Source organism: Scomber japonicus, chromosome 10, assembly GCF_027409825.1.
Source record: "Scomber japonicus isolate fScoJap1 chromosome 10, fScoJap1.pri, whole genome shotgun sequence".
Lineage (NCBI taxonomy): Eukaryota > Metazoa > Chordata > Actinopteri > Scombriformes > Scombridae > Scomber > Scomber japonicus.
In genome coordinates this window covers 5746980-5768395 of record NC_070587.1, presented here as the reverse complement: position 1 = coordinate 5768395, position 21416 = coordinate 5746980, and the positions used below count along the sequence as shown (strand labels likewise).

Genomic DNA, 21416 nt, shown 5'->3' with positions numbered 1-21416 from the left:
GTGCAGTATAGTGATAGTAATATGTAAACTAGAACTTAGGAGCCTCTGAAAGCAATGCTGGCCTGGCAAGGTTGCTTTGTTTTATTCTCCTATTTGACAGCCATGAGATCCGAAGTGGGTCAGAGGAGGTTCAGGAATCTGTGGCATGCTGTGCGTGATCATTGGTTGAACTTTACACCGTCACCCTGCTTCATAGCCAGTTGGCCCCCTCATGTCTCACCAGGAGGCCTCTCTTGCTGCAGGTGTCAAACAAAGCCTGAGGCGCTCAGCTGAGCTCATTTAGATACAAACATGCTACGATGCAATATCTGTAAAAGTCAGCAGAAACTGTACAGGAAGCCCTGCAGAGGTGGATACATGCATGCATGCATGAGCACAGTGTGGGAGCAGAACGGCAGGTTGAGAATCAGCAGGTAATTAACAAACACCCAGTGCCTTTTCCCAGTTATAAGCATGTCAGGTTGGACCAAATAAATGTGCAACTTGAAATTTTTGATTCATAATACATAGCAAAGGCTGCTTTGACATTCACCATATTCACTCCAAATTGTCCTATTAACACTTCACATCACTTGGCATAAATAGTCACCTCCAAAGCAGGGCACAAGAGCCCTTTCAGTTTTATTATTTTCGTAACAAAGAATGAATATCTATGACCAAGCACTGGGTAATCCATAGTAAATGTAAAAAAAAACACATGGTGTTTTGGATTATGTCCTTGGAAGATTATGTGCTCACTTTATAGTCAAATTGCTTTTATTTTAACACTGGCTATACAGCCTTCAGACAATATCTCTGACTTGTGTATCTGAGTAGAAAAAAACTCTGGTGACCTCGGAGCAGGAGAGCACAACACATGACTCACTACATGACAGAATCGGCGAAGTATGACAGCGTCTGTTCATTTACAGCTTAGGGAGGGATGCTTTCGGTTGAGAAGAGCTATAAAAAGTGGCAGAAAACAAGCATACATTCCAGGTGTTAAGTAAATACATACAGCATGTGTAATAGGAAGCTTTAAAATGACCGTATATGTGATAGTGTCCAGTCGTGATGAAAATAATTTACAACTGCTGCTCATTTCCATTTGTGATGCAACATCTAGAGTACTGCCAATGTATTTTTAAAATACAAGGCAGAGTTAAAATATAGGGCAAGACATGGAATATTTATGAACCAAGAGCTACATTCTTAGGCACAACCCTTTTTCTGTCTCCTGCCAAACAGATAAGAAAAGGTGCAACTGAATGGTTAGACTACTAACTAAAGGTAATACAAATACAAGGATAGAGAGTAGACACAAAACCTAAATGTCTTATGAAGTAAGACTCTAAGCACTTTGTAAACAGGGCGGAAATGCAGCACATTCTCCTGAATAATGGAAATGAGGCAAACAACAGGCGAGGAAACAGTATTGAGTGTTAAATCAAAAGACTGGAAAGGGAAAAGGGCGGCAACAAAAAAAAAAAAAAAAGAGAAGAGGAACTTGGGAAACACAGGGAGAATAGATCTGCATCTCATTTGGGATGGGCCAGGGGACTAATGAACTACCTCATCGCTTACCCCTCCTAACCCGTCGCCCCTTCACCCTGTTGTGTCCCTCCTGCACCGAATGGGGTGATGTAAGAGTGCAAGGGGGCCCAGACACACAGGAAGCGCAGTGTAAACAACAAGCACTGACGCTACGCCAGACTGGGCCGTGCGCGTGTTTGTTTAAAAGGTCCAGGATAGCAAAGTTTTCAATAGATGCAGATACTGGATACAAAAATCAGCATTAAAACATGCAAACAAACTACACATGGAAAACACACTTGTTTACTCTAACTGAGGTTGCAACTTATAACTATTTTCTTAGTGGATTAATCTATTGATCATTCATTAAATTATGTGTTTCATTTACAAAATGTGAAAAAATAGGTCCCCACTCCCCACATTAAGTAAGGTTCCACAGCCTAAGTTGATATCTGCACATTGCTTGCTTTATTCAACAGCCTTAAACTCAAAGATATCTGATTGACAATGTAAAATAGTAACAGAATTTTTGGTATTTTTTCCTTGATATAATCCAAATTGTGGCCTGCTACTTTGTACTACTGCTAATTTAAGTAATCTCAAAGAAAGCTGGTCCAAGATATCTGATACAGACCGAAGGAATCCAGTCATAAGTATACGGCTGATGTCAATACAAAAGTGGTTCTGCATACCAACTACAAAGCTTAAGACACTAAGAGACAGCATTCCTTCATGGCATGTCAATCAGCCAGTGAATACTAGTGTCTCTGTCACTGACCGCAACAGCTTTCATACCATCACCTGGCCTGAGCTGAGGACAATGCCTGGCATTTAGCTGCTGCTCTTTCCTGCACTGGCGCTGATGAAAGGCTTTGCTTATCTGAACTAGCAGAAACTCCCTGGGGACCTTGCATCTGCTCCTGCCCACAACATGCTGCAAAGTGAACGGATAAGTAACCTAGACAAGCCTGACCAGTGGTCGGGTAGAGTGTCGAGACCTGCTGAACTCAAGCCTTTCTCAATGACATCAGAGGACGAGGAGGGATTTTTGTGTCGCGCAGACTACCATTCACAACTAGAAGCAGTATATCAGCATGCCAGAGAGTCGCTCCTGGCAACCTGCTCCTCGTCCCTTTTGGGGGGTTGGGAAGTGACAGCATGATCTAATCCTCACTGGTCTCAATGTCGAGGTTTCTGGTCCTCTGTCACAACCCAGGGCCAGTTTTATTCAGAATATGATGGGATTCATTTCTATGAATGTGCATGGGAGTCGCTCAGGAACATTTACATGGCTGTTTCATTTATACTTGTCTGTATAAAGCCCACCTACCCTACTTGGAGAGTGTTTGCATTGGCTGCAGCGTAGGTTTATAAAGACGTTTTCCTGTGTCTTCTGAGAAGCATAAATCCAGTTTAAGAGGGAGCTTACACTGCAATCTTAACATGAGGTTTGAAATACATACAAGGGGATTCAATGGCCTGTGGCTGGCCAAATAGAAGCTTAATACACTGACTAGTCTTAAAAAAGGTACTTCTAACTTCTCAATTATCTGTAAAAGTGACTTTAAAAAGGCCCTTTTGGAAACGTGTCATCAGTAAAGACATATCAGCAATATTCCTTATCTGCTCCTGAAGCTTCTCTGGGCTGTTTTGATGGAAACAGTTTATAACTAGAGACATGTTTCATAAGGACAACACTGTTGACATTTTGAAAGAGCTGGAACTGTGTGTGTCCTTGTCTGAGGTAACTTGTTTGTCATTTTGCTCCGATATGGTTATTTTTCTAAACATTACCTAAAGCAGAAATCAGGCCCAAGCAGTGATCTCATGACCCTCCAACATACAATTACATCCAACAGCTATCATTAACTGGATTTTTGTCTCCCCACACAAAAACCCAGAACCTTCCTGCTTTCAACTTGGACGAATCATGGGTTTCATAATCATAGGTGACTATGAGGAGGCCAATACCACGCACTCAGGGACAAGGTTCAAACATTTCCATCAACAGAAACTGCACTGATCTTAAAATGTTTAATGTGGTGTATTAATGTGTAATGTAAAGTGAGTCATATGGTGGCTTTGGATGACATATGGTACACCTGCCAAGGGATGTGTAGGGAGATCATGATGTGTTTACAGTATATGATGTGTGCCCTTTAGTTGAACAGCGACTAGTCTAATATTAGCAGATAGGTCTGGTGACTGGAATCGTCAGACGGCAGAGAGCACACAGCAGCCACGTCTGGGATATTTTCAGACGTGGTGGAGGTGGGAACAAGCTACATGGTCCAAATCAAGACTTCCCTCTCTTTGTCCTCTAATGTCACAGGGAGGGAGGCGCTATGGATGACTGATGATAAATTTAGGCTACACCACTGCAGCATCAACCTGCTTTCTGTATGTCTGACTGAAAGAAGCAAGAGGGTTATGAAATGCGGATGACTGTTAAATAGCACATGTGTATTTTTCATGCTTGTTAAATGAGAGGGTCTGTGGTAAGAATAGCATGTTTGGCATTCAGGGACTGTGTCCAGCTGCAGCAGCTGTGCTGCATCTAGAACAAAACATCAAAACATCTAGTGTCCCAGTCTGTCCTTTTAATTTTAGTTATATATTATTATACCATATTTCTTATTTGATTCTTAATGCACAATGCAAAGTACTTTGTCTTTGTGTATTCAGAGCACAAAATTAGCACCAACCAAATGCCTGTAAAATATGTATAAGTGGCTGGCATACTTAGTTCACTCGCCAGCCAAAAAAAGATGCTATTACCTCCGAGTATAACCCATGCAGTTATACTAGATTATCAGCTGACCTTTACTGAGCACATCGCAGAAGTCTCCTGCTCATGCAAATTCATTTTGTATAACATCAGGAACATTTGGCTGTACCTGTCTGAGCATACAGCACAAGTCCTAGTCTAAGTGCTGGTCATCTCACAACTGAACTACTGCAACTCACTCCTGGTTGGACTACCAGCATGCACAGTTAAACCTCTGGAGAGGATCCAAGATGCACCGCCACATTTAGTGTTCAACCAACCTAAACAAGCTCATGTCACGCCTCTGTTCGTCGCCCTCAAATGGCTCCCTGTCACAGCTCTTATCCATGTCAATGCTTTGATGCTTGCCTTGAAGGCAATGAATGGAGTCGCAACCTCCTACATTGAGTCACTCACTCACTGTATGTCCATTACTGTCTGGTAACACCATCACTACCTGGAATTAATCCACTATCCAGACTCCTCTCATTTGTGGTTCTGTGATGGTGGAATGAGATACCTAGCTGCTGACTCCTTTGGTACATTGAAGAAATGCCTGAAAACTCAACTCTTCCATGAACACCTCAACACTGGAGACCCTGAACCTTTTTAAACACACTTACTCACCAAATCAATTTTAGCTCTGCTACCAGGACCTTTAGTCCTTCAACTTCAAGAAGTTACAGGTGGTCCTTGAAAAGTCATAGCTCTCTAAAAGATCAACTGTATTATATATCAAAGGGTCCTGTTATAAGAAAAAGACCAAAGACCAAAGGAGCTGAAGAGATGAATACAAGGTTGTATGTCATAAAGTCATTTCTTAAAATCAGTCACATTCTTGGGGCAAAATGGGTTACAAGTAAGTTACAAGTATCATGTGCCCATTTTGGAGACCAGTCTACCAAAACTGTAGCTCACAGACACTCTATAAGTGTGGCTAATAACATATGTGATAAGGCTATGGCTATATAATCATCATTACAATGGGCATGGAAAAGTAGAGCTCATAATAATGACGTGCTTTGAAAAACAAGTGTCATATCGTTTGGTGTAGATCAGGCAGCACATATGGCAGTTACACTTATTTACAAGGTGAGACCACACAAACTAGTCCCACGGGTATTTGAGCTACCTAGTGGATTTAGTGGGTCAGGGGTGGTTCAAGGGTAGGCAAGTTCGACTATAATCCCCCCCTTAATCTAAGTTTTTGGTGTAAACACTGTTTTTGTGTATTTTTTGGACAACATACATCTAAAATGCAAGGTCAAAAATAACCTCTCAATGTACAAAGTTCAGAAGCTTAAATTTAATGGTGTCTGTCTGCCATGACTGACTCACAAAGGTTCACAAAACAAACATGAACATTGACTGCCACTTTCAGTAGCCATTTCCTGGTAGAATACTGCCAACACAGAGTTTGCACAGTTTGAGTGTTGGTTAATAGGAAGACTTTCTATCTTATTTGCCTTCCAGAGTGCTGGGTTAGAGATCCACCTCTATTCCCCTATGAGAGGTCAGTGTCTGGGCAGTGTGATTTACAGCATCTGGGTGCTACAGAACAGACCAGACCTGACATGATGCATCCTGTATGTGGGCAGCTTAACTCAGGGGAAAACATTTCCATCACCTTTTTCCTCCCTTTTCAGATTACTACATGACCCTTCCTCTGTTCTCTGTCTTTCTTTACTCATAGCTTTGGTCTCCTCTCTTGTTTGGACTTCCTATTTCTTGAATCTGGACAATGTAGCAAAGGAAGTCTTCACATATGTTTCTTGAACAAAGACACATACAAAAGCTGCAAATATATAGAGAAAAAATGTGACACTATCACTGATTTCTAAACTGTTCAACCACTATGGATGTGAAAACCCTCTTACACCTTGAGCTTGAACTCGGCTCTTTAATCTTAGTTTTAAATCCAATCTTCTGGATGCAAAACAACCCAAACCACTTAAAATGTGTCAGTGTTTAAAAACTGCACTGTAGTTTAAAGACCAGACTTCAATGCCACAGTGCTGGCATGTCTTCAGTCGGTTCTTCAGATGCCTCTGTTCTTTTCCCTCCTCTTCAAAATTCATACATGACTGAGTACTTCTTAATATGTGTTCATTGTGGGCTTTGGGCATAACTGAACATGTCATCTGCACACAGAAAGACACTTTTATCAAGTGAAAGGTGGTATAATAATTCTCAGTTTGCACATTTAAGGTGTGTCTAATCCTTTTAGCCATCCAAGCATTTTGTCATTTCTTCCAAAAGGTAACAGGGATTAAAATGCTTGTAGAAAGTCATTTGATAGACAAAGTAATCTTGCAGCCACATATGATGAATTAAATGGATTATGCAGGATGGAGTTTACACATAAATTAGTCCTCTTTTGTGTAAACTACCCAATAATATGAAAATGAGATTTAAAAACATCAGGATAAATGTTATGTTGTGCTATCATTCTCTGCCACAGCCGCAGAAATAAATCATATATTAATTTCTGTGTCAGCATAAATTATTTTAACCCTTAAAATGTCCAGCTCATGGTGACACACAGAGTGATTTATCACTCATCTTCATATTGCTCACAACAAATCCTGTGCAAAACCATGTCTGTTCTCTCTGTTATCAGGCACCATTATTAGGCAGTGAATCCCCACAGGATTTTGCCCACTGCTAATTTAGAAAGACACTGAAGCAGCCCTCTCTCCAAAACTGGGATGCGGTTGCACATATTCCCCTGATTACATAACAACTCTTGCGGCTGAAGCTGACTGGTCCTGTTTAATGCATGCTTGACAGTTAGAGCTGGCAGAGTCTCCCATATTAGACAAAAGACTAAACTATGATCTGTCTCACTGTCAATATGATGAGACTCCTTATACTCAACATGTTTATGGCTTTTCTCCAAAACAAAGTTTGCATGATGGCTCATTAACAATGTAAACACTGCCACTGTATCTTCTATTTCAGTCTTTATTTTAGAGATCAGTGCAGAGAGCAGTTACATACATCTAGGATGTCTGTCAATGTGTTACAAATGGTAAATCTTAAAAAGGAAAATAAAAAAAGTCTATACATCTCGCCCAGTCACAGCTCAGCTGTTCAGGTACAGAGATTAAAGAGGATGACCAAACAGAGCCGACTGACAAAGAGAGGCAGAACGGGAGAGCTCAGAGAGAAGAAAGCCTGCATAAAGAAAAGAGGGATTAGAAGATCTTCTCAAAAAGTCCTGACAGCAGATTTTCTCAATACCAGGCCAGGATTTCATCAGCTCCAGTCCAAGGGCCTCTAGTTCACAACCAGGACAATTGTCCTGCTGCTTCCAGGTGCTGTTTAAATCTCCCTCAAGGATATTTTATGCAGGCAACCCACAATCTACTGAGCTGATAGGAAGGAAAATGTGTCTTCTATCCGAGACACACTCTTCTTCTTTATAAGAGTGTCATGTCCCACTAATGTAACATAAAGGTAAAATCTCCCTCAGAAACAACACTGATATTCAACACTTCATCCCAATCTGCTCCAGCTGTGCAAATGTGGAAAAAACATCAAGCTTTTTGTGCTTGAGTTATTTAGGAGAATTGTTGGAGTTCTGATCACCATAACTGATCAGCAAGCTGAAAGAGCAACTTTTGATCATTTTTAATAAATATGCAAAGCATAGCAGCCTGGTCATGGGGATCTCAAAACTTTTGGGGGCCAGGGACTTACAGGGAAAAAAATGTCCAACGACACCCTCACTCATAACACAGGTCAATCATATGCTTACAACCATTTGTACTCTTAGATGGAACTATTTGTATAAAACTGTCAACCGAAATACTTTAGACCTGTTTTTATAAAAACAGAAACATGTTTCAATTTGAATCATGTTAATACCACTTTTAAACAGAGGGTCCTTTTATTCAAATTGCATTTGGACTCAACTTGACTTTTCAAGTATTTGATGTTACAAACGTTCAGGAACATTAGCAACACTGGCATAGTCCATTTAAAATGACCAATCTAAAGCTGACTTTCAGTGAGTGCTCCATATTTAAATGAATGAACTTATTGCTCCTTATTCAAACCATTGGCAGAAAGCTCATAATAGTTATCATAATAGTGTTACAGAACATAGTAATTAGACCCATTGCTTCAAAAAAATTGAACTGGAATATTTGCATTAGGCTACATCACATTCTTAGCTCACACTATTCACAATAACTCACTTGATGAGCACCTAAATTATGAGATGGGTGACTGTCTCTTACTACAGTTTCTCCATTCTTGGAGTGATAGATGACAGACTCTATGATAATTCTCCGCATGCCCTTGACTTGACCGAATTAACTGCAGTCACAACTGTGCTCAAAACAGTGTGATGGTCTGGTTTCATGCCTTTGGATGTGAGCACCTGCCGATGCAGCATACAGTGCTTCGTCATAACCTTCAGGTTGACAGCCTTTATCCATGCAATAACCTCACTCTTTCAGCCCGTCATCACTTCCACACCATACGTACAAAAGGCCACATATTATTCCCGGCTCAGTCCTGCTTCAGTTGTGAAAGCGTCCAGGAGTCTGAATATTCCCTCACCATTTGTCTTCCCAGGCACCTGTTTGCAGAACAGAAAGTCCTCCAAAATGTTCCCTTACCATGGATAGCAAACCAAAACAATCAGCTGAGCTACACCAGCAAAGTCTCAGCTGAATGGAAAATTGCTAACAGGAACACAATCTATCCAGTAGCTGTGACCGAATGTCAACAGAGAGTTCCGCAATTCTCCATGTCACTGTGTCATTTAAAAGAGGTACAGCTTTCAGTTTACTAGCGGTCTCTGTCATAACGTCACACATTTCAACCACCGCTTGAAATATGAGTTCTTCTCCAGTTGTGTGTGGCTTCTTATTTGTATTTACTTTATTTACTTCTTTTTTTTGAGCCACCAGAAAAGAAGCCTTCTGTGCTTTCTTTAAAGTTGTGGCCAGATTCACCATCCTTGTTTTCTAACAGATGTATCCCTCCCTCTTTCAATGGAAAAATTACTTTGTTTTGTTCTCATTATTCTTGGTGCTCTGTAATCAGATGTCACTTTAGCTTGGCTTGCTTCATAGCTTTGTTTGCTAGCACCTGAAGACACATGATGCATTTTGGTCTCATTGGACTCAATAAAACCAAACTCAGTATAACTGACGTTTTATTTACCCAATTTATCTCATTTGAGCTTGCCATCATTTGACAATGTGGACCAACTCAAATATTTCTTCATGCTCTCTTACTAACTAGCTGGCTAATAATCCAGGCTAAGCAGCAGCAGGAACACTTGATTGCACCCTGAGTGAAGCAAATGAGTCATGACTGATTGACGTGATGTGTCACAATCATGTCAAAGTTTCTATTGGCCCAAAGCTAACATGTAAGTAATGGACACAATATGCTTGTTTTATTGCACAGAGCTTGTCACATATGGTCCCCATCTGTAGATATGCATTCTTTAATGACATAGCACAATTTCCTTATTTATAGCAAATTGTTTCACAGACCCTCTGACAATGGGTCGCAGACAATTTGAGGATCACTGCTGTACATCATATGACACAAGAGGCCTGATCTATGTGCTCCTGCTCTTAGTCACAACACATAAACTCTGATGACAGCTTTGACCACATTTACGATTGCATTATGTTACTTGGAACATGACTGTTCCAAAAAAACACATCTCAAGATTCCCACAACTAGGGTGGAGCTCTGCTCTCCTCCTGCTTGATGCAGAGCCAAAACAAGCTGACCTCCCTCCATGAAGCCCCCTGTCAGCAGGAAGGAAGTTTTCTGTTGTCAGAAGGAGGAGGTCACATCATGTGTCCCCTTCTATTTCCAGAAGCAGGCAACATGTCAAGACACAATGCTTTGACAAATTCAAACAGGAGCAGCATTTCATCTAGTCCCTAACTGAGGCATTTGTTATGGCTGAGTGAGTAGACATGGCAGCGGCCTTGAACTGTGTGATCATGGGATCACAGTTTTTAATTGCACATATAAATCCATAACTAAGATGAATGTGTTTCAAGTGCGAGTCTAACTCTGTCCTGCACTTTGACCATGGACTGGGCGTCTCATTAAACTGTTTTGATTCCAGGAGCTCTTTGGTGCATCTCTGCACCAGCTGAAAAAGAGCCAGAGTCCACCTGTGCGTACCAGAACTACTGCATGTATCTGGAAAACATCCTGGTAGAGCAGCACCAAAGGAGTGATAGGAAGGGATGCCAAATCGCTTGTGACTGCATCATGTTAGTAGTGAGCTAAACATAACATAAGGAGGGGGATGGGATTAGACAAGTCAGATTACCTCATCTAGCGCAAATTGTGTTATTATAACCATGGTGGCTGAGCTCTGTGCAAAAAGGAAAAACCAGAAGCTGTCATCTGAAGATCATGCCGGTGTTTTGTTTTTATAATGAAGGTCTGCAAATTGATAGATAAATAAATAAATGAGTGGTGGTCACACAGACTAAAATGAGATGTTGAGGTGTTAAGCTTGTGGACAACACCAGAGTTGCATTTGCTTCATGATCTGTGGACTGTCCGTGTCCGCACCTCTTAATGGGTTATTAATAATTCATCAGATTTTATCATTGCAACATTGTCTCTCAAGCCTTAACTGTGGCAGACAACTACTGTAAAGTTAACACTAGCGAGACAACGTTTTTAAATAATATTGTTACAATGTGACAAAGGACATAAATGACATAAATGACAAAGCACTCCTGCGGCTTTTTTTTTTTTTAAAGCAAGACAGACTCAGCTCAAAACGTAGATAGGACAGTTCAGAAGACTTACATGCTGTTGCTGGCAGAGTATTTTCCTCCATTTCGGCGGCAATACCCTCGCTTTCTCTTCTTTTGTTCATTCAAACATGGGGTTTGGGCTCTTCCTCTCCAGCAGTCCTCTCATTCCTCAGGCAGTAATAAGGGGGGGAAACTTGGTCGAGTCACTCCAGTTGCACCCGCTGTCCTGAACGTACCGGGACAGGAAACCCTCCTGTGAGCGTCCAGTGATTTCAGTCAGAAATAAAAACAAAACAAAAATGGGCACATAACAAAAAAAAGCACAGCCTGCCGACAGACACAGTCACCGGCGGCTGCTCCTGAGAGAAGTTAAATAAAATAAAGTGTCCGAGGGAATTTGGAAGGAGGAGTGAGGGAAGTTTCTCACTCTCCGCACGCCACAGCTGATGCTCTGCTAGTGTGCATGGTCTCTCACTGGCCTCCGGATCGGACCGTACCATTATCCAAAGAGGGGGGCGTTGGGGCTGTTATTTAGCATTTTCCTTAAATAATAGCAAGATTATACTTTATAGAAGATATATACAGCCACTGATAAACCCTGGTTCATCTATATTGTACTCTTGAGGCAAACTTTATGACAAAAACACATTTTTTTTATGTGACAAAATTACTCCCGTCACCTCCTTTCTGTTGTTTCCTCAATTCCCAAAACTACAATGCACTAACAGACAGTTCACATTCAATATAAACCTTTGAAATGGGTAACATATTTTTGTGCAGCATGCTTGCTAGTTTTCTGCAGTGTTTTGATATTACATGGTTTCATTTTTAACATAAATATTGTTTATTTTATTTGTTGCAGTAGTTTATATTTATCTATCAATAGTATGATAACTATTATATGCAAATAGAATTTAAAAAATAGACCCACATTAGCATAAAATCATTCAACATATTTTTGACAAGGAACATGATAAAATATAACAATTTCATTTAATCTCCTCTTTACATTATTGCATTTGTAGTTTTGTTCTGCCTGCATTAATACAGAAAGCAGGAGTAGGTTATAGGTGCAGGACAAAATGAGCATGAAGTGGAAAAGGAGAGGTTGCCCGCAGACTAAATAATGCAAGCTCCTCTGTAATGTTTTATTCCAGTTTCAATGTTGGAAAACAGTTCACATGTAGCCTACATAAAAAACGCAAAATGTCATCATAATATTTTTTAAATCTTTATTTAATGAGCATTTTTAAGAAAGACTAATTGGCAAAGAATCCTCAGGCTTTTCCCTGGCTACAACTTTGACTCAGCTATAACATGTAGTGTATAATTAGTTTGAAATAATTGGTTAACATGCATGAAATTTCAGAGACTAGAGGAGGATTTTCCTGTCAGCCTGGTTTTTGTTTTGGATAATCAGTGTTTGTTGGGTTAAGCAAGTTACTCCACCCAAAACTGAGCTACTGTGGAGTTATATATTTAGATTATATTTTTTCAATCTGAGACAACACAACCCTATCAGATCAAAACATGCATGGTTCATTGTTACATAACAGTTTTAAGAAGTCCAGAGTGTCTTCTCATCTACCACCTGTGGATCTCTTGGAGCATCTGCCAAGGTGGGGGCTGGGCCAGGGGCTGATCGGCACGCTTGAGAGGGGACACCCCGTCAAAAGGAGCCCAGTGGGGCTCTTTTGTGCAGCTGTTGAGTCGTGTTCACCCAAACCCCCAAGAGCCACCTGTCACTGCAACTGGAAAGTGGGGGATGTTGTAGTAGGTGGGGGTTGGGTGTGCTGTAGTGTGGGGTTGTTTGGTCGGTTTTGCTGAATTAAAGCCAAAAGATTGAGTGTTTAATATGTATGTCTCAAAGTGTTCTTGTACTTGTTATCACAATTCCCTTGACGAATTCACGCCATGACTCAAATAAATGGTTTTGTCAAAGGTCCCAGTGACCCTAAAGTCATTAAAGGCTGTTGATTCAAGATCTATAATTGAATCACAGATAAGTATGGTGTTTAATTCACTAAAAAGAGGAACAATTAAGAGTTTTCAGACTTTTGAAGTCAAGGGGAGATTGAATGAGAGCAGGAAATGGTTTTGAGTCCTTTTGAAAGATCAATGAGTTCATACCTCAATCAAAAAATAAAATAAAATAACTTTGCTTTGATTTACTTACCAAAATCAAGCCAAATCCAGAGATCTATTTTTTAAGCTTTACAATATTATAAATTCATTATGCAACACTTCCATTTACTTTATTATGTGATAAAAGAGTGTTGTTATTTACTGCACTGAATGTAAACTCTCCAACATCCTTGAATGATTCAATTGTATTGTTAAAATAAATAATAAAACTAAGACATTTGAACAATGGACTTTATACATAAGCTGGTTAAAATGTGGAGTGTTGCATTTCTGTTAGTCCCTGGGTACAAAGTGGATCCATTCAGACATAAATATAGTCAAATCAACTTTAACTATACTGAAAAAACTCATAGGAAAGGAAACTAACGTAATGTAATTATACTAAATTAAATTTCAATATCATTTCTTCACATTTTGGTTAAGGTATGATTCATTTTAGAGATAAATAATAGCTTTTGTTGCTTCCTGATATGGATCTTGCACATTATTGTTATGAGGAAGCAATCAATATGCTTAAAAAGTAATGAACCTCAACTCTACTTTTCAGTGCTCTGCAGATGCACATTTAAAAACTATTTTATGGTACCTCTCCAGCTCTCCAACATATTGAAACCTTTAAATCCTTTCATCCTTTCATCCTTTCATTCACATTTCAGGAATGGCCCACCTCTTGAACCAGCACATGTGCTCACACTTGCACACCCACACTTGTGCACACAAAATCTAATTTTCTGAAACATTCAAAAGTATTTTAAAACAATAGTAGTAGCATATGTCACACTTCTCATTTGCTTTTGTAACCTGTCTAGTCTGTCTGTTAGTTGAGAAATAAGAGCATGACTAGTTTTTAGTAACGCATAATGAGTTGGATTAGGCACAAAGGAGTAATTTAAAGTCTTTTACTTGTCATGTTTATCTATTTGTCATATCAGAGTGGATAGGACAAATAAACTTGGCACAGTTTTTTTAGTCTAACAAAACTGCATCATTTAAATAGATGTTAGTTTCCTGATATATCAAATCAGAAAGTGGGTAAACTTGCCTTCTTCTTTTTTTTTTTACACACGTGTGACAGTGTTATAAACAATTGCTATTCAACCCTGCTGTGGACACAAGACAGTAGACCAGGTGCTTGAGCCAGCAGTCTGATAGTAAAATGAAAGGACTTGTGATAAAAGTCACGCCTATAGTCAGGAGGCATGTCTCCATTTATCACACATCATCATGCCATGCTTTTGTTAATGAGCCATTCAAAGTAGGGTGGATGCAAATGGAAGAAAATAGCACAGTTGGCTTCCATTAGCTGCAGTTTAGATGTGTTGAAATGTTGCATGTCTTGTGAAATGTCTGGAGACTGAAACTGAGATATACAAAAATGCATTCTAAGACCTTTATCTTCCTTTCTCCTCTTTTGCGCTGCTCCCCACTTTATGTTTTGCATTCAAGGAAGGTTCTTTAAGCAACCTGTGACCTGTGTCATCTCCATTAGAGAACCACTTGTGTGACCTCACTGCACACAGGAAGTGGAGGGCCCCCCCACCTCCTATTCTCGTCCCTCAGTGCTCAAGAAAGGACTTGATTTTGGAGTTGCAGCTGCACAGAGACCCTCATACACACACGCATCCCATTAAACTGCCACTGATCACCGTAAGCAGTTCATGCCCTCAAAAAAGGCAGTTAACTGAGAGCAAATGGGAATACGAAAGTGAATACACATCATTGCCAAAGGATGTGATTGCATCAATAAATACACATCCCGATACAAGAGTACTAATGGGAGATATGCGAGCAGAGAAAAAGCTCCAAGGAAAGGGAACAGGGATGTGAGATTCAGTAACAGAGTCTATGGGAGAAGTGATACCACAGAAGGAAAGAAAACTCGTTAAACCATTGAGGGCAACCCTAACCCATTTACAATGGTGCTGAGATTATAAATGGAAAAACCAAAAAAACAAACAACAAACAAACATGCATAAACAGCATAATCAGTTAAAACAGCTACAACCAGGCAGTGAATGGTCCAAGAGTTATGAAAGTATTCAGTTTTAGGTCACTTTTTTTGATGGTTTCTTTATTTTATCTGTTGAAAGAGGCTCAGAACAAACTTACAGGGTATCTTCTTGTGCCATAATAGCATATCATAATGATGCATCCTGAAATGTTACTTAAGAAAGCAGAATGACTCATTTTAGAATGCATTTAAAGAATACATAACATTTAACGGGCACAGTGATTTAGTATTGCTCTTCCATTATGTAGGGAGAGTTAAAGAACAGTAAAAATTGAAGAGGCAGAGGTAGAAATAATATCTTCACTCCTTTCAAGCCCCAAAACCACTGGATTCTACTTTTACAGCAAGTGTGAAATCCAACCAGAACCAACAATCTCCAAAACCAAAGGATGCATTTTACAGCTATTGATGACTCAACTGAACATCATGTGTAAAAACAGTGGAGATCCCCATTAATAGGAGTCCATACAGTAATTCAAATGTGTTCCTTCCTACACCTGCAAGTGTTCCCCTAAAGACCTATACCTCCTGCCAAAGTGTTTTGTGCAGCATCACTTCAGTAAAGAAAACATCTCCCATCTCTTTTTATTCTAAGGAACATGGTCACTTCCACCACCGCCAGTGAGTCTAGAGGTCAGCTACTGTGAATGGTAAGGGTAACCCACAGCTTGGTAATGAAATAACAATAGCAGGAATGTTCAGAATGTCCCCAGAGAACATAGACCCAGCCTATGTTATAGACTACTGAATACACTATCTCTGCCTTTAGTAAATGGTATAGCATTCTGAACAGCAGGGGTGGGGTAGCATAAGGAAAGGGTGGATATGAGGCTAATTAACTATGATAGATTTACTGGTTGAATGTTTGTTTGCACTTGCAGAATCTATTGTAACTAAGTCGTTTAGCCAAGACAGTTTTACACATTATTTTTCAGTGATGTTGTCACTAGAGATGAGGTTAGATGCACAGTTCCAGGTTTAGTTAGGTTTCAGGCTTCATAAAGCAGCACTATTGTTTGTTACCTCGTCACTGTCTCGACTCAGCAGGGTCAAAGGCCACCTTCACCTGTAGGGGGGCTGTAAATCAAATGATTTAAGACCATGTTGTCTTTTGTTGGCTGTAGTGTGATTTAATCAGGCAATACATCACACGTCATTCTGCACAAGTGTGTGTGTGAGCAAAGGCGGAGAGGTAGGGAGAGATGGAGTGTGAGAGCTTCGTGTTTCTTTGTGTCTCTCTCTAGGGTGCTGGGAAAAGGAGTACTGTTTGGTCTGAATCATCTGAATTTAATCTGCCTCTCATTGTGGGCCGGTATTTTGACTTGAGGAGGATCTTCATGTATTATACATTTCACATCCATGAGTTTTGCCATTTACATGTTCTAAATACAGTACTGTAGCTACACTGCACTATAAAAAAGCATATGATGACTCATCTAGCTATAAGCAACGTCCTTGGCTTGTATCTGTCTTAGGCTTCTTTTTTATCCCACCTCTGTCCTGGGTTGTATCTATCCAAATACATGAGCCAAAAGTAGTTAAAGGGGTATGCCAGCAATTTTTCAGTGCACTAGAAAAAAGCCAGTGACTCGCAAGATAGAGATTTTAAAAGAATGCCTAAATTTGAAACAGCAGAGGAGTCAAGCTCCAGAAACATTGGATCCTTTATTCCCCATAATAAAACTGTGCCCATGCCATCTGAAAAAAGACACTCCGGCTTGTAATGCTTGATTTATGTCATACTGTGAATGTGTGGTCTCCTCCAGTGCATTAGCATTTACCAGAAAGTGCATTGAATATAAATCTACATTGTGTTGGTTTTTTGTTGTTTTGTTTTTTTAACTCAAATGAAATTCTGGCATCAGGTACTGTATGTACATATTTCTAAGGGAACTGGTAAATCCAAAAATGTTGAAAATAATTACACCAAGCATTTGCTGTATCCAAGATTAACCAATAAATAACATAATCAGTCTTTGCTCATAGTTTTGGTGAGGTTATTTTAGGGGAAATTACTTTAAACTGTTCTCAATATGGCATACAACACAGCCAAGCACCGCTCATTAACACCTCTTGCACTACTCTTTCTTAAACAGTTTTCTTCCTTAAACAGTTTTTCCTGACCTCTCAAACAACAGGTGGCATTACCAGGAGCTCATTGCACCGTCTTCAATCAGGAATGTGATTCCACAGCAGTATGTCTCAAACAGCAGTGAGCCTGGTAGACCATGACGTAATGGCCTAAAACGTGCTATCAGTTAGAAGCAGGGCCAAAACACGTGGAGTTGGCTCCTCTCCGCTCACCCCCGGGGCCCCTCTCTATTCTCCTTTTCCTCCTCTCTCTCTCCCTCACCCCCATCCCCATCCACCTCCCTTCTGCTCCACCGCACTCTCTGTTTATGAGTGCATGAATCGCTCCATTTCACTATACCCACCTCCCAGCCCACTACCAATCCCACAACTGCTTCAATAATAGAAGTCCAGCCCCTCCACCACCCCCCTGTACTTTCATTTCCATGACAACCCACAATGAGGAGTGGGAGAGAGAGAGAGAGAGAGAGTGGGGGCAAAATAGCAGAGGCAGGAAAAAACGTGAATGAGAGGGTGGGAGTGCCTTGCCTTGACCTCTGCTTCCATTTAGGAGGGAAATCTTCACTACATCAGTCTGAGCTTCAGTGAGGTTAAACTGACCAATCAAGAGGGCAGCAGCAGCATCAGCAACATCAATGCAAGGTGCGCCTGAAAGCTGAACTGACTCTTCAGTTCAGCTTTCAGGCAAGGAAGCAAACTCAATTTTCAAAGCACTAGTAAAGTGCTTTAGAGAAGAAATAAATACAAAATAAGATGCAGACACGACAAAACAGATCAAGACCAGGAGTCTACAACCACACAATGTGGAGCTGTACTTAGGCACAGCTGTTCTTTGCAGTAAATGCTAATGTTAGCATGCTATCATGGTCACAATGCAATGCAGACATGCTGATATTTAGCAAGAATAATGTTCATCATTGTCACCATCATAATTTAGTGTTTTAGCAGTATAACATTGATCATTACCACTTAAAGGACAAGTACAGCTGAGGTTCATGGGAATGTCATTAGTATTAGTATTTAGATATAATAAAATAAATAAACTAATTAAAATGTTGACATGATGATGACACTTAATGGTCAGGGGGTCACCAAATTCATGACAGTTTCCAACCATTAACGTCTATGCAAACTTTCATGGCAATCTATTCAACAGTTATTGAGATAAGGTAGTTTTGACCAAAGCAGGGGATCCCTTAAACAAGGTTTACAAACCACAGAATATATATAGTTATAAAAGTTATAAACATAATAAAAAATAAAATAAAACAACCAAAACAATATTTTTTAAAGATAAGCGTCGACTTGGCTTCTGACAATTTGCAAGAGCTGAATCATGGTGTATAATGTACTTAATGGTCCAAAATATTACAAAAGGCACATTTGATTTCCTATACATGCATGAATGTATTAAAACATAGATGCAAATTCATTAATTGTCTTTTCCATCTTTAAGTTCCAAAAGGTCACACGGTCAATTTCGAGTGACAGAAATCATTGATTCAACGTCATATAGATGGTCTGCCTTCAAGGTGACACAAACACAATAGAGATAAACAATGGGTGAAAGGTCTTGAGGTCAAACCCCAGTGAAGCTTTGTCACACACAGATATCACACACAAACACACACACACACACTAATACAAAAGATTAGTGGTTTTAATTCAACTCTCTGGATTACAGGATTAATTCTATATGCCTTAGAAGTGGTGAGGGTATAGCTGTTCATCCATTGTGTGTAAGTGCTGTCTGGCCTGCTCTAATACTGTACACGCTGCCACTACAAACTACTCTTTTTTAAATGCTGCAGAGTCGAACATAAGTGATCATGTGACACTTGCTTGTAAAATGATTTGTTCCTCCCCCTGATGTTCATAAAGATAACAAATTGTCCACTAAATGCTCTTGAGTTAGTGTGTGTGGCAAAAAATCCTTCATCAAATCTGGGAATTAACAATTACATTTTTTTTTCAATTCACGTATAATAACAGATTCAAGTCTCATTACTCCTGTGAGGTGATTAAAGACTAAATGGTACTATTTACATACAGGTCAGGATCCTAAAACAGTTAGGTGTTATCATCACACAGGGGAGTGACAGCAATGAAAAGAATTGTGCTTGTAATCTACTGTCATATGATCATGTTGGATGCTCTGCTGCACACACAGTAAAATCTGCACAGTGGAGAGTCATATACCATTTCAGAAAAGATATGTGCATGTAGTAAATTAGCATGTGGGCACCTGGAGGCATGAAAGCATATGAGAGCACACTTTATTCAGTGCTCAGTAACAGAAGAACAGCAGGCAGCTTGTTAGTGAGCTCTGTAGTTGATGATATGTTATAAAATGAGCTATGAATTGTGAATTAGCAAGCCCTTGGAGTGGTGGAACATGCAGGGCAAAAATTAAGGTGTGACTGATGTAGCATTTTAATCAAATGCTGCAAGAAATGTTAAAATCCAGCTGAGAACAGGACAGTGGGGGTGACCTGTCCTATTGGAACTGGCAAAAAAGAGGGTGAGTTTAGTAATCCCTGAGGTTGTGGGCCTCCTAGTGTGACGTCCTCAATCCCCCCAAGACCCTACCAAAATCCCTCTGACAGCAGTCCTCATTATTTGCCTATCAGTGGCTTAGCCCCACCTCCAGTCAGAGTAGAGATGAAGGGATTTAGAGGAAAGAACAGAGGGAAATGAGGATGAAAAGAGGAAAACAAAAGACAATACAAGCATGATTTCCCTTGGTTCCCTTGACATACTTAAAATAAGAGAATGTAATAAGAAATGAAAAATCTGTCATTATGATGAAAAAGAAGCTAAAAGTAAGCTTTTAAGACAAGAGCTACATTGTTAGTGTAAAGAATGACTGCAACCATGACTGTGTACTCTCTCCTTTGTGAATAGATACATTCTCCTACATGAGCCAATTGACAGACTCTGCACCGCTATGTCTGATAAAAGCTAACAGTTTGCATCCTATTAGCCGGACAAGCCTAATGCTATTGTGTTATAAAGCTTATTAGAATAAGGGAGACTCAGGGGGTTGCACTCACATTACAGTCAATTATCTGTAATAAGAAATGAGTTTGAGGTGACAGTTGTTGCCTGCGTTGTTAGCTGCGATAACTGTGACTCACAATTAATACAGAACTTTAGCATCGGTGTGAAATCTACTCATGACAGACATAAAACTGTCAAGAAGGGGATATCTCTTTATTTATTGAAAGAGATGCAATTTGGAAACATTGTGTTCAAAATGTACATCTGCAGGCAATGTGCATGTAGGTTTTCATTGCTGCCAGATACAGTAGTGTTACAACTGTTTAAAGAACTAATGATTAACTCTCAGTGGCAGCTGGCTTGACAACATTTTAGTTTAAAAAAAATACTCTTTCACTTTCTTTTAATTCAAAGGCTTTAAATGAGGCTTTTAAGTGATCCAGTCATTAATAATAGTAACACGCTGAACTGCATATATTTTACACAATGCTCATCATTAGCATGTAGAAACCTCACGATGAAACAAACCTAAACTTTCACTCAATGTATATAAGTGTTTCGCTTGTGTATTTGTTATGAATCCATTCATAGTGAAGCAGGGGAGTGGAGCGAGAAGACAGGATGATGCCATATTGAATTTTGGCTGATAGAATATGAGATTCTTTTTTGTTATGTCACCATCCAAGGACACCCAGGCTTGATTTATTGGCCCTCTATCTTTTGATTTTTTTTCCCTCCCCAGCATTCTGGATTATTGCAGAAGTAAATCAGAGATTGTCATCTTCACCATGAGAGGTTTAATAGGAATTTTGGCCAAAGGTTACGGAGAGTTTTTTTTGGACCGCATGATGATGAATGAATATGTGATGTCATAAATCTATGAACACAGGAAAGGTAAATGCCAGTTTTAAATTATAGTTGGCTTTGTACACAAGCTACAACACACTGCAGCTAATTTTAATTACATGGATGACAGCATTTAAGTTGAGGCGATGTAAAACATGTGATATATATAATAAATACTCTAAATTATGGTTCAGTTTTTGCAATATCTTACATTTAGTTTACATGTAATAGCACGTAAGGTCACATAAGGTCATGTAAATGCAATATGAATACATCCTTCCACACA

The 21416-nt window shown here is 39.7% G+C and overlaps 1 protein-coding gene across 2 annotated transcripts in view; it reads right to left on the bottom strand.

Moving 5' to 3' along the window:
- map7d1a (MAP7 domain containing 1a) overlaps positions 1 to 11468 on the bottom strand; it is a 39109-nt gene extending 27641 nt beyond the window's left edge. For both annotated transcript variants that reach the window (XM_053327559.1, XM_053327560.1), the window contains exon 1: positions 11090 to 11468. In XM_053327559.1, the coding sequence (XP_053183534.1) occupies positions 11090 to 11159 (70 nt within the window). In that variant the 5' untranslated portion in view covers positions 11160 to 11468. The remainder of the gene's footprint in view (positions 1 to 11089) is intronic.
- Between the last annotated feature and the right edge of the window lie 9948 nt (positions 11469 to 21416).